At 39.4% G+C, this 12,788-nt stretch overlaps 4 protein-coding genes across 5 annotated transcripts in view; 2 read left to right on the plus strand and 2 right to left on the minus strand.

Annotated features, from left to right (window-relative positions):
• Positions 1-2,837, plus strand: part of LOC118420519 (fumarate hydratase, mitochondrial-like) — a gene marked incomplete in the record, with an annotated part of 4,788 nt that extends 1,951 nt beyond the window's left edge. Inside the window, 3 exon segments of the mRNA XM_035827365.1 lie at positions 575-655; positions 1,356-1,559; positions 1,944-2,837. Coding sequence (XP_035683258.1) covers positions 575-655; positions 1,356-1,559; positions 1,944-2,368 — 710 coding nt within the window.
• LOC118420584 (WD repeat-containing protein 92-like) lies at positions 2,507-6,708 on the minus strand. Its single transcript, XM_035827420.1, has 8 exons — positions 6,378-6,708; positions 6,032-6,132; positions 5,678-5,808; positions 5,464-5,565; positions 5,220-5,335; positions 4,754-4,888; positions 4,285-4,382; positions 2,507-3,554 (listed from the first exon to the last, which is right to left on the minus strand). Exons 1-8 carry the CDS (start codon positions 6,552-6,554, stop codon positions 3,347-3,349), a joined length of 1,068 nt encoding a protein of 355 aa, XP_035683313.1. The 5' UTR covers positions 6,555-6,708; the 3' UTR covers positions 2,507-3,346.
• A 157-nt stretch (positions 6,709-6,865) lies between these two features.
• LOC118420607 (trafficking protein particle complex subunit 2-like) lies at positions 6,866-8,290 on the plus strand. The gene has a single exon (XM_035827452.1). The coding sequence runs from the start codon at positions 7,047-7,049 to the stop codon at positions 7,473-7,475; it is 429 nt and encodes a 142-aa protein (XP_035683345.1). The 5' UTR covers positions 6,866-7,046; the 3' UTR covers positions 7,476-8,290.
• A 239-nt stretch (positions 8,291-8,529) lies between these two features.
• On the minus strand, positions 8,530-12,384 carry LOC118420595 (ubiquitin thioesterase OTUB1-like). Of its 2 annotated transcripts, none has more exons than XM_035827439.1 (7): positions 12,262-12,384; positions 11,639-11,691; positions 10,898-10,996; positions 10,499-10,617; positions 10,259-10,343; positions 9,825-10,019; positions 8,530-9,308 (listed from the first exon to the last, which is right to left on the minus strand). In XM_035827439.1, the coding sequence occupies exons 1-7, from the start codon at positions 12,284-12,286 to the stop codon at positions 9,111-9,113; spliced, it is 774 nt and encodes a 257-aa protein (XP_035683332.1). In that variant the 5' UTR covers positions 12,287-12,384; the 3' UTR covers positions 8,530-9,110. The 2 variants fall into 2 exon arrangements, with proteins under 2 accessions (XP_035683332.1, XP_035683322.1); XM_035827429.1 differs by having other exon boundaries at positions 12,232-12,354.
• Positions 12,385-12,788: the final 404 nt, after the last annotated feature.

Consider the following 12,788-nt stretch of genomic DNA (forward strand, 5'->3'; position numbering starts at 1 on the left):
GTACAGCAAATGCACATAAGTATGTGAAGTTTTTATGTTTTTGAAGTGATCACTTCAGCGCAAACTCAAAGCCATCATGAAAATTGTTTCTGCCTGCCTACCCCCTGGTCTGAGTGCTAAATGTACATACTTAACTTTGTACAATATGTTGTGTTGGAGGCACCTGTTACAGTGGAACTGTACAAAGACAAAAAAGTCTCAATCGCACAGAGACCTGATCTTCAAGCATTGAAGACATATTTCTTAAGAATTTTAAGCCAAGTCAAAGCCTTTATTCATTCCTCAGGTATATTTGGTTAGATCAGTGAGTTGATCATGCCAGCACTACCAAAGGTAACTGGTCAATCTGTTAATCTGTTGCACCCCTGCTGAAAGGCGCCGGTGTCTCGTGAACTGAAAACCAGAACAAACGTCCATGTTCGTGGAAATCAAATTACCACAAACTTAAATAACATTTCATTTAGAGTGTAGTATACTTTCACACAAGTTAATCTAAACAAGTTTTAGTATTCCCACTTAAGTTAATTCGTTAGAGACATAAAAAAAAGTATGATGATTACCTTCATTTACACAGGAGGTACAGCTGTTGGCACAGGTCTCAACACCAGGATAGGGTTTGCAGAGAAGATTGCCTCCAAAATTGCTGAGTTAACAGGTGGGATTTCTCAGTACTTACTGTTGTCTGGGTTTACACCTGTAATCTTCCAGTTTGACAATGCTGCTGCAAGTTACTGACTAAAATTCATTTTATTCATTTTCAAATTCATTCTTATTGGAACATGACATTAGAAGCGTATCGCTGTCATATAGTCATGGAATGTTGCTTGTCCTTGGTATTGGTATTGTTAATTATGGGTGGCTATAGGAAACAGCCGTGAATCATGGCACCACATACAAAGGAAAGCAGGTCATTAATGTTATCATCTTATAGACATCATCATATATGTACACGTGACAACTACATTTGGAGGGTGCATTTGCTTGTAACATTGTAAATAGTAGCTCATAGACGAGACCTAATTTTTGTTCGTCTGGCCCTTTTTCTTGTTGTCCAGGTAGGATTGTTGCTCTTACTGCCATCCGAACCCGTTAACTGCATGGTTGGGCAATTAAATCTCACCACCATTTCCTCCACTTGTCATAAATTCCCTATTTGTAATCAATTCCTTTGTTTTGTTCATCTTTGAACTGCCTATCTATCCGGGGTGTATGGTGGCTCTCGTTCCCATTGTTGTAAGTTCCTCTACTTACTTATGGTTCATAATACAAGAGAACAAGAACTATGCCCTTCTGATTGGTTGACATCATCTGGCTACATGATAATATTACCCTGATTTGCCTCCTCCTACCAACAGGTCTGCCATTTACCACTGCCCCAAACAAGTTTGAGGCTCTGGCTGCACATGATGTGTTAGTGGAGCTGTCAGGTGCCATGAACGTGGTGGCCTGCAGCTTGATGAAGATAGCCAATGACATCAGGTTCCTGGGGTCAGGGCCACGCTGTGGGCTGGGCGAGCTGCAGCTGCCGGAAAATGAACCAGGCAGCAGCATCATGCCAGGTTAGTCTGAACTTGTGTTTGGGCTAATTACTTAACTTATATGTTAACTATGGGAGTAAAACATACTAGAGAATGAGGCTGCTGTCTAACCAAAGAATGAAGACTGCATGAAGGCTCCACTGATTAACTGTTTTGTTTGCTGCCATAATCTTATGGCTACTGTTTCCTCTGCATTTGTTGCTAGCAAACAGTAACCATCAGCAACCATTAGATCTCGTCAGTCATCTGAAAACTGTGTAGTCAGCAGAAAGAAGAAAAAAGCATAATTAGTAAAGAAAAACAACTACCTAAATGCCTCTTGGAGAATCCTCAGGGTCAGACTAGTTAATTTTGGTCCATTCAGGATCCTGTCTTCTTCGACTCATGTACGAACTGTTGTTACAGGTAAAGTAAATCCCACCCAGTGTGAAGCCATCACCATGGTTGCAGCTCAGGTCATGGGGAACCATGTAGCCGTCACTATTGGGGGCAGCAACGGGCACTTTGAACTCAATTGCTTTAAACCCCTCATTGTAAAGAACGTGCTGCAGTCTGCCCGCCTTCTGGGAGATGCCTCTGTGTCCTTCACCAACAACTGTGTAGTGGGCATCCAGCCTGACCAGGATCGCATCTCCAAGCTCCTGAATGAATCCCTCATGCTGGTTACAGCCCTAAATCCACATATAGGATATGACAAGGCAGCTAAGATTGCTAAGCTAGCACACAAGGAGGGAACCACACTGAAGGAAGCTGCCCTCAAGCTCGGATTTCTAACCAGTGAGCAGTTTGATGAGTGGGTTAAACCACAGGACATGCTGGGACCAAAGTGATGTTACAGGTCCTGAACTCACCTCTACAAAGTATCCAACAGTTTGAATGGCTCTGTATTCTGCCCTTTTAAGTGCCATGGATGTTGGGTCAGACTGGCTACAATACAATTCATCACACTTGAAGTGATATCTTCGTCAAAAAGTGTCTGCTGTTTATTAAAAAAAACGCATTTACTGTCAATGCCGCTTATGCTGTACACTGTTTGTATCAATAGAATAGCATGACATAATCACCAACAATGCCTTGTTGCATTTGTATAAATATGTAGTGAAATATCTGCTTAACTATTTTGAAATAACGTACATCGATGGACTAAAGATTTTTGGTATCTTCATGAAATAAGGGTTGGTTTGATATGTAGGAGATATTGAGCTTCACATGTTTCAATACTCTTACAAGATATTTTTTCTCTATTACATGAGATGATTTTTTTCCACACAATAACAAATGCTACATAAATGAAGGGTACTGTACAACATGTTTATCAGTTGTGATTTACTATGGTCTTACATGTCTTGTAAAGCATATTCTAACTTTTCCCCAATCCCACTGCATTTTGGACATGTGGTGACCCTTGCACTTCGGCACTGCCCAGAATGCAACAAGACTTGTGGAAATGTCTATGTATGTTCCTCGGACCCAGTGTGCAGGTGTAACATAGCTTCACAGAACCAGACACATAGGTTCTCTTGACCATGACAGATAATCAACCTCTTTGAGCCATCTTAACCTGGCATCTGTACTCATTGTGTAATACAAACATTATATTGAACAAAAAACTATAATGGCCAATTGCCTGAATTATTTGATGTAATAGTGTAACTAAACGCATTCAAAGCCATATTCTAAATCAACCAAAACTAACTACTTCAAGACTAGCGGCCATAAAAAATTAGATAATCTTTGTAAGTGACAACTCATCAGTCGTGTACTGCTGAAATAGCAGCAATCTGCTGAACATAATATGAAAAAACACTTTACAGTCTGTTAAGTTTTGTGACAATGAGCACCCTCAGACACTGGTCAAATGCAGTGCACACACACAGACCAACTTTGTCTGGGCTCCAGTCAAACCCTGCTATTGGTTGTGTGGACAACGTGACATTTTGAAGAAGTGACACTGTCCCTGCCACACCCATGTCCACGCCCTTGTCATCTGCCTTCACCCTCTTGTCTGGGTACGAACTGTTGGAAGCAAGAAGCTGTGTCAAAATTAATCTCACAAAGCTGAGAATTAGGGATGTACCGATACAGTACCGGTACAATCAATTAGGTACAGGTATCAAAATACCGGAACACTGGTGTACCGGTACTGGACCTGTATCTAATTAGTGCAAGCCAGGCAGGATAACAGGTCAGGGGATGGCCACTTTGACAGATAAAATTACTGTGAAATTACCACAGCAGTCTCTGAGCCCCAGTGAGGGAAAAACAACAATTTTGTAAGGATCAAATTTTTGTTGCATCAAGTGTCTACCATAATAAACACGTTTTTATTGGTTCAAACATGCTTCTATCCTTTTAATACATTGTTTTGCCGTTATAACATATTATATTATAATATTATCATATAATATTCAATGCCATGCATTTAGGTCCGGACTCATTAGGTCCGGACCTGTACCTAAACCTCTGGATTCGAATCCGGACCTGTACCTTAACGTGGGTTTAGGTACGCATCCCTACTGAGAATACATACATGTTGAATCTGATCACATTTCTATCAGAGGTTACTTTTCATTGCCAGCTACTTCCCCTGGTATCAACACTAGCACTAGCAACTTGGACAGAATCATTTAACGTCTGATCATTCTTGCAATGTAAGCACTACCAGTACTGCTTTTAGGATACAATGGTCAAACATACATTACAAATTACATTAGCTAAAAAAATGTTGATGGAAAATGAAACATACTACTGCCACAGGTTGAGAGTACCACTCCCTCCACAAGTCATGAACACATCTCTGTTCTGGGGAAGATGCCTGGCTAACCAGACAGTAGACTTGTGAGCCTGTTAAGTAGATAGTATAATGATCATCAGTCAGTGAGATTTTCAGGGTTTCATATAAAACAATCATAGTCATGCTGGGAAAATAAAATACCCGCTGGATTTGAGGAGTATTTGAACAATGTGCTGACTAATAATAATATTATGATATATGCACAAAGTTATTTTTCTGGTACCCACTTACATCAGCTATGATGAGTGAGCTCTCAGGGTGTTCTTCCCTGTGAGAGGCTTTACCCTGCACTGCATAGATGAAGGTGTATGCAAGGAGGTTAAAATCAAGTGTCTTCTATCTACATAAATCAAGTTCATTATACCTGTACAATGTCTGGCATGAGTACTACATACATCATTCTTATCAAATGACAAACTACCTTTTCTGAGAGAGAGGCGAATCCTTTTGTTGGGTGCTGAGTACGCATGTCAAATACATGGAATTTGGATTCCAAAGTGGTTGCCACCATCTTGTTCATGTCGATGTCCTTCCTGTCAAACTCCACACTGCATACCTAAAATGCAACAATGACAGATTTGTGTTTAAAAATGTGGTGTCATACAAATGACTATAGGTTTTGTTCATTTTTCAAGTGTGTACCTTAAAATCAACAATGACAGATCTCTGGAAGACTGTTTATGAAAATCAAATGCTACTGACACTTCATATCACATGTTGATTATATCAAGGTGATTTTAACCTCCTTGATTATATCAACCACAAAATTGCAGTCACTGTTACACGAAACAGACTCATTTGTCTTCAGCCTTATGATTTCCATTAACTACCTTTCACCCAGAGCAACAAGCACAAAACTGACAGAGCTCTTTGCACTTATCTCTTACCCCATTCTTCACATTTGTCTCCCATCGTAAGGCCATGTTCCTTAGGTCAAACAGCTTGATGTCTCCATTGTCATAACCAGCACAAACACATCTCTCTGTAGGGGAGTATGCATTCCCTAAAGAAAACAAAATGTTAAGTTAACTACTGTGGTTCAACTTTTAATACATGTTTTGCACTTGTATTTGCACATTTGAATTACCATAGCATACACAAAAGGGCTATAATTATAAAGAAAAGGCCCACCAAAGGCTACAGTCCAACAGTCTCTTCTTGCCTCTGCCTCAGAGGGTTCCATTGTTGCCACAGGCAAATCCTTCTGTCGAGGGTCCCACACCTTCACACTCCCTGCAACAATAACAAAAAGTTTTAACTTTGATGTAAACTCACTTGCAGACAACTACAGTTACAAACACTCATGAGACATGAGATGCTAGATAAAACAGATATATGAATGTACCATCTCTGCTGCCAGTGACAAGCTCAGGGGCTCCCTCCCCAATCCCCAGGCCTCCAACTCCATCAATACAGTTGATGATCTCCTTGTGAGCTGGAGCATGGTATACTGGAGTGTCCACATTTTCCAAGTCCCTACAATAACAGATATGTGGTAGAATTTAGATACAGTATAAGATAATGTTTGATACAATTTCCCATCATTGAAATAACATTTGGAAAAAAAAATGAGAAAAAGTTTAACTTACATTTTAAATATTTTTATATTCATAATCTATCACAGGCTTTACACAGTTGAAGGCACTGTAATCTATTCTCATCAGTCCTATAAGTATGTTGAATAAATATCATAACTTACCAAATTGACAGTTTTCCATCAAAGTCTCCAGTTGCAAGGTTCCTTTGCTGAAGGCTTGCTGCCCCAAAGGTGCCACACTTAAAAGCTTTGGGTTTTTCACGCTAAAATGAGGGATATATATTGTATATTGATTTACATAGATACATAGATAACACACGGAAATGTATGACAGCCATAAAAAAACATATGATGGAAAAGCACATTGCTCTAAATTATCTCTAATCTATGATTATCACCCAACACATTTCCATGGCAACCAACAAATTATCATGAGATTTATCAGACGATTGTTACGGACCTTCCACATTTATCATCGCATTCAAGACAAGTGTACTGGCTGTCATACCTCTTTCAGCAGCTTGACTTCTCCTTTGGACACCTCATAGATCTGCAGGGCACCTGTCCCTCGGGCATGGTTACCCAGCACAACGAACTTAGCACTACAGGGGATCCACTTGCAGTCAAACAACGTGTAGTTTAGAGACTTCTCCACATGCGCAATGATCTGGGGCTTATCCACCATGTTTAAGGGTTATGTGTACCTTACCCAAACTGATACCACATACGCTGTATCTGCAGGAAGGTCGAGGTTGACAAAGAATTTGGTGACAAGAACCTTCTAGTTCATGCGAACCGCCATTTGCAACTTGGGCGACTACATTTGCAGGTGATACAGATTAATCTATATCTTTATTTAGTAGTCCATAGCACTTCACAATACACAGATAAAGCATCAAATATTATATATGTCTACAGTTAAGTGATGTTTAGAGGAACTGTGGCACTAAACGTATTTTATCATAAAAAGAATTTTAAAGCCCCCCCCCCCCCAGATTCAAAGTGTATTGATCGCCGTGACGTCATCATTAATGGTGGCCACAGATCGAGAAAGAAGCAAATCGCACAACCGATCGACGATTAGCTGTCCATTTACCGCTGCAGGTTCCTTCCAGTGACTTTATAGCTCTGTATATGAACCTAGACAGCCGATTGAACTCGATTCCATTCCACTGAAATGGCAGGAAATTACTATTTTGCCATAGTAGGGCACCACGACAACCCTATCTTCGAGATGGAGTACGCCCCTCCCAACAAACCAGCGGAGACCAAGAAGGACGACCACCGACACCTGAACCAGTTCATCGCCCATGCAGCGCTGGACCTGGTGGAGGAGCAGATGTGGATGACGAACAACATGTACCTGAAGACAGTGGACAGGTTTAACGAGTGGTTTGTGTCCGCCTTTGTGACGGCTGGCGGAATGCGCCTCATCATGCTGCACGACCAGAAAAATGAAGATGGCATTAAGAACTTCTTCCAGGATATGTACGAGACTTACGCCAAACACGCCATGAATCCATTCTACGAACCAAATACGGTCATCAAGTCACAGGCGTTTGAAAGAAAGGCACAGTTCTACGGCAAAAAGTACTTGACCGGGTGACAATCATAATGACTTTGGGCCACTGTGATTGAAATTACAACGTCGCCAGTTTACAATCCAATGATTAAGAGTGACTCATAAAGCTATGTATTAAATTGAACAGAGAATATATGAAAAACTATAAAAATGGATGTAGTATCACAATGGATTTATATTTATTTGATTCATTGTTTGAAGTACTGGTGTCGTGTTCTTGTAATGATGATGGCTGTTCTTTACTGCTGAAGATCAATGGGAAGGTTCCTCTAATGAGACCTTGTGTAACCAACACCAATTTTGTTTATGTTATCAACTCTTAAGTTACATGCAATATTACTACAATGTACATGCAGATTGACTAACACTGAACCCCAACTGCAATGATACAATTGCTCTACTATATACAGTACCAAGAAAGGAGCTCTGAGCAAATGGAGTACTTTGTTAGAAAAAGGATGTACGATTATGATGAATATTGTTATACATCTCTGTAATTGTATGAAAAAGTAATCTGTTCATATAGAATAAATGTCATTCATTTTTCTATTGAAAATATATTTGGCTTCATTGTAGCCACTGGTATTTCAGTTTTGTTTGTTAGTATTGGATTATACTGTTATGGTCTTTTTCCAGCCAGTCCAACTGCTTTTATTCAAGGTAAAGTGTAATCTGAAATTTAACCAGAACTCATTAAAAAGAGTAGTAGTAGACTCATATGTGGACTCCTCACTGTAGCATAGCTACATTTATGTGAATGGTAAACCACATGTTAGCAAAACTAGGAAACTGGCAAAAATGTTATGATCTTTTTGCCAGTTTTGGAACACATCATTACAGATTCAAACTGAAAAGATGACCCAATAAAACCACAAAATTTTAAGTCTATTCTCCGTTTCTGGAGCTCTGGGTGACAGCTAAAAATTCACACTAACGCGTTTAGAGACATAGCATACTATGATACTTAAATATTAAGTGAACATGGTTGTCTTTTTCTGTTGGTAGGTCATAACAAAAAGGTCTCAACCTCCAACCACTGAATGGCATAGATTGCTAAGAAATCAGCATCAGGCAGTTGTGTGGTCAACATACTTTAATTTTCATGGTTGAAAGAAAGGGTTAGAGTCATGAGTATCTCCCTTGTGATCCTGACAACCAATCTCACATGTGAAAAAGGTTGGAGGGTGATTGAGGTATGAAATACTGCTTGTCAGCATTGTAGTAGTTCTTTCACAGAAATAGACTTGATCATTTCATAATTGAAAATGAGCCCGTTAGAGCAATTGCACCCATACAATGTTGGACTATTACAACTGTAAGAGTCACCAAAAAGGATGCCAAGTTACCAGAAGATAGAAATGTCCTAGAAGCTTATCTGTCTGAAGTTTATGAAATGAAAGGTCTTCTTGATATTCTCCCCTTTACAATTTACAGATTCAAAACCAGTTGGCAAGGGTACTTGGTAATAACAAGAGAAATACAAAATGTAGTAACAAAAAAGGAAAGCCGTGAGTACAACTGTGTCTGAAAGTGAAAAAAACTCTACAATTAGTACAAAGCATTTCTTTATACATACACTATTAATTTCTTATCCATAGCTGGCATTGCTACCTGTATATTGAATCAAGGGTTCCGTAAAATTAGCCAGTCGATCATGATTCATTTGTACAATATGTCGTAGTGTCCTGGTCTATACAACAGGAACACCTTTGGCTCTGTGCCTTCAGGAAAATCATGGTGGTTGACTTCCTCTGAACCAGCCCGGTCCATGTATTCCACACGAACACCAACGTCCAGGCTTGATGTCAGGGCTATGATGTGGATGTGGTCACTTTCCCTGGCCATCGGCTCCACCTCCTGTAGGACAACCAGATAGCTGTTATTGTTGCCAGTAGCACTGAGCTAGGCACAAAAACAGACAGTATTCAATGCAATGTCCTCAACATTGACAATTTTACCTACAGATGGAGAAAATTCAATTTTGGCCCTTCAGGAGTAGCAATATGAAAAGGCCAAACAATTAGGGTGCTACGAAGGCTAGACATCCAGGTAATAAGATATACCATAAAGTAATTACTTAAGCAACCATATGATTTTCGAAACTGGTTATTATGTAGGGCATAAAACCTGCTGTTCAACCAGCCATCTTCGGTGTCACTGACAAAAGTGAGTGGATGCTGCCTGAAATGTCAGACCGTTTCCAAAATCATAGCCAGATGCTTGAGCAACTACTTTTTGGCTGAATTAGTGTGCTAGAAGTGTTGCTAGATGTAATACTCAAAACTATTACACAGACTAAGACAACAAAAATTCAAAACACATGAACATGAAGATAAAATACTCTATTTGATAGAGTTTCAACTGCAAACTTACATGGCCACAGAACTCTTTGACAGAAGCATAGCTTTCAATGAAGTTCACAAAGAAGTCTTCATTTTGTTGCAAGTAGCCTGATGTTAGGAGCCGCAAGTAGACCACCAGATAGTCTGACAGGCCCTGGTCTCGGAAGGTTGCTAACAAATCCTCCACTGGGATCTGTTGTTCAACCTTCTCTACAACCTCCATGAACTGCACAAACAAGAGTCTCATTCTTATCAAGGTGAAGCATGACAGTATCATCTTTCTCAAAGTGCTTCTTAAATGTCTTTATGTGTTGTTACTGGATATCAATCATTCAAAGCGAATTACCTGAAAGGAACAGAAATAATGATTACGGAAAAACAAAATTGAAGCAAAGACAGCATTATGATATATTTGACATTAGCCTTTTGATTATAATTTCAGCATATCTTTTAGAAATAACTTACAGTATCGTGGAAGTCTTCTACTGTGAAGGCGGGGAATCCAAGGGACACCAGCATATCTTTACTTTTAGCAGCAACCTCTTTGAACCTGAAGGATAAGAGGCAATATCAACATCGTAATCAAGTTTAAATATTCAACACTAAATGTCCAAATTACTAGTCTGTTATGACATGTACCACACCATTATGCAGGAACCAACAGTTTGAACATGTAGTTAAAATGATTGCTCTTGTGCTGCTCACCTTTCCAAATCTTTTCTGTCATCAAGCAACCTCTCCAGATAGGAAAAGCCAAAAGCCCTATAGAAGCAGTTCCCATCCCCCCTTGTTCTTCTGAAGCACTTGTATTTACTTCTCAAGTCCTGGAGACAGGGCAGAGAAAACATACTCATGTTGTTGGAGAAAGCTACTAGCAATCAAGATGATCAGAAACTTTTATACACAGTTATATGTAGTACAGCCAAATCAAATGTATTTTAAACAATTAAAAGTAGGAACTCTGTTAAAATGTGTCTATAGTAATACCTTGACGTTATCTTACATCACAAAATTTTGAAGAAAAGCGCAGAGCACTCAAAATTGTCAGACATTCAAAGTTCAAAAATACAGAAATAGTTTGGGGACAGTTTTAAAACCTGACACCTTAATTTTCCCCTGGTAGACATTGTCCTCCTCTGAGTATTCTTTGGACAGCAGGAGAAGATCCTCGTGGTCCCCTATCAGCTGGGAAGTTTCTGCTATCTGTGGCAAGGGAATTATTGGTATACACATATTTTCTATTAACTTCAACATAAATACTGTAAGCAGAAAACTTCTAATTGTTTTTAAAGTCGTCTTACCACACTATCTAGCATTTGAACCAGCACATATCAGCCTTTTCTCAGTGTACCACTTACTTATATGCGAAGACCATTTTATGAATCTATCATCTTGGGTGACAATGAAACCCTTTTTTCCAGAGTTGTTATGACTTATTGTACAGGTAGCGATTTTAATGTATATGTATGTTAGTATCTTTTGTGTACCTGTATGGGTTTTTTAACCTGAAATAAAGAATAAAGAAAGAAACCCCCTTGTTTCCAAAGGAATCACTACTACATAAATTTGTACTAGTATTCAATCAAAGAGAGGGGAAACAAAATGTTGTACTTGTAGAATGGAATATCTCTTAACAACAGAAATGCACAGGTTCTGTAAACTTGTATTGGCTAACATAGAAAGCATCACATGCATACAGTAACACACATACCTGAAGTGTTAATAGGGATACTCGACACTGCCTAGGCAAAGTACATAACTTCATGAGTTAGCATTAGAGTATTAGAATCTTTAATTACATTGAACATCAAGCAAACCAGTCTAAAAGTTCTGAACTTAACTGACCTCTTGTTGGATCCTGTCCTGCTGTGCCATGATGGCTTCATCATATTCTACACCTACACACAATCAATGCATGGAGATTGGTAAAGGTGTCATATCTAAGAAGGTAATAATCAGTTGTATGTTTCCATCCAGTTTATTACAGTAACTGGATATAAGGTAATAACTTGGCAATAACTAACCTATAAATATGGATCAAGGAGCTTCAGATGGTCGGGGTACCTGACATCACCCACCACAATACCCCACTCATCATGCATGATAATTTACATACATGCAGCAAGCTTCACAAAATGATACAAAGTATAATACGCTACCAAAGCACATATCAGCATATTTCCTCATTTTTGCAATTCAAGTTTGCAACAATTTGAGGTACATGAATCCCCCAACTTAAAACGTATTATAAATTTGACAGCTGTTCAAAATATTTCCTGCTTCGTAGGCTACCGCGTACGCCTTGTATCAACTTTGGACCTTTCTGCCAAGGAATTCTTGGTATTTGGTGAAGCAATTTTTACGCAAATAAAGCCCTCCTTTTGTTGGGAGTACGTTCCTGCACTCTCCATGGGCATTTGAAGCGTAGTTTACGCTACCTGAAGGCAAAGCTTTGTCCAAACTCTCACCGGGTTTCGAGTTCGCTTCCGCCATGATTGATGTCTTCAGTTCGCATGCGCAACTGTGGCGGGTGGGTCACCTTAGGTCATGCACCAGATGGCACGTCACGTGGGTAAACAACCAAAAAGCGGGACACCTTCATCTTTGCTTGGCCCTTGGCAGTTTTAGAAATGAAAATTGTATTACCAAGCTTTATTTGGATTGACTAGTCTTGTTTTGGGGGCTGTTAATCTATCGATGTCAACAATTATTATTAAACATAGACATCACTGGAAAACGGTAACGTTAGCCCGGTATCCAGGGTTAACATGTTTAATATGGTCTTACATTTGTAATGTTAGTCTAGCAAGTTGAGTCTGTTCCTCTGATTATTCACCAGGGAAGAGACCAGAGGAGCGAACCGAAGCTATAGTAAAATTGATACCAAGCTACGATATGTGAAATTCCATTGATTCTGTGTAACGCGTTAGGCTGTCCCGTGTTTACTTGAGAGATATGAGAATGGACATTGAGGCAATTGTAAAGGACGCCCAAA

This window comes from Branchiostoma floridae, chromosome 1, assembly GCF_000003815.2.
Source record: "Branchiostoma floridae strain S238N-H82 chromosome 1, Bfl_VNyyK, whole genome shotgun sequence".
Lineage (NCBI taxonomy): Eukaryota > Metazoa > Chordata > Leptocardii > Amphioxiformes > Branchiostomatidae > Branchiostoma > Branchiostoma floridae.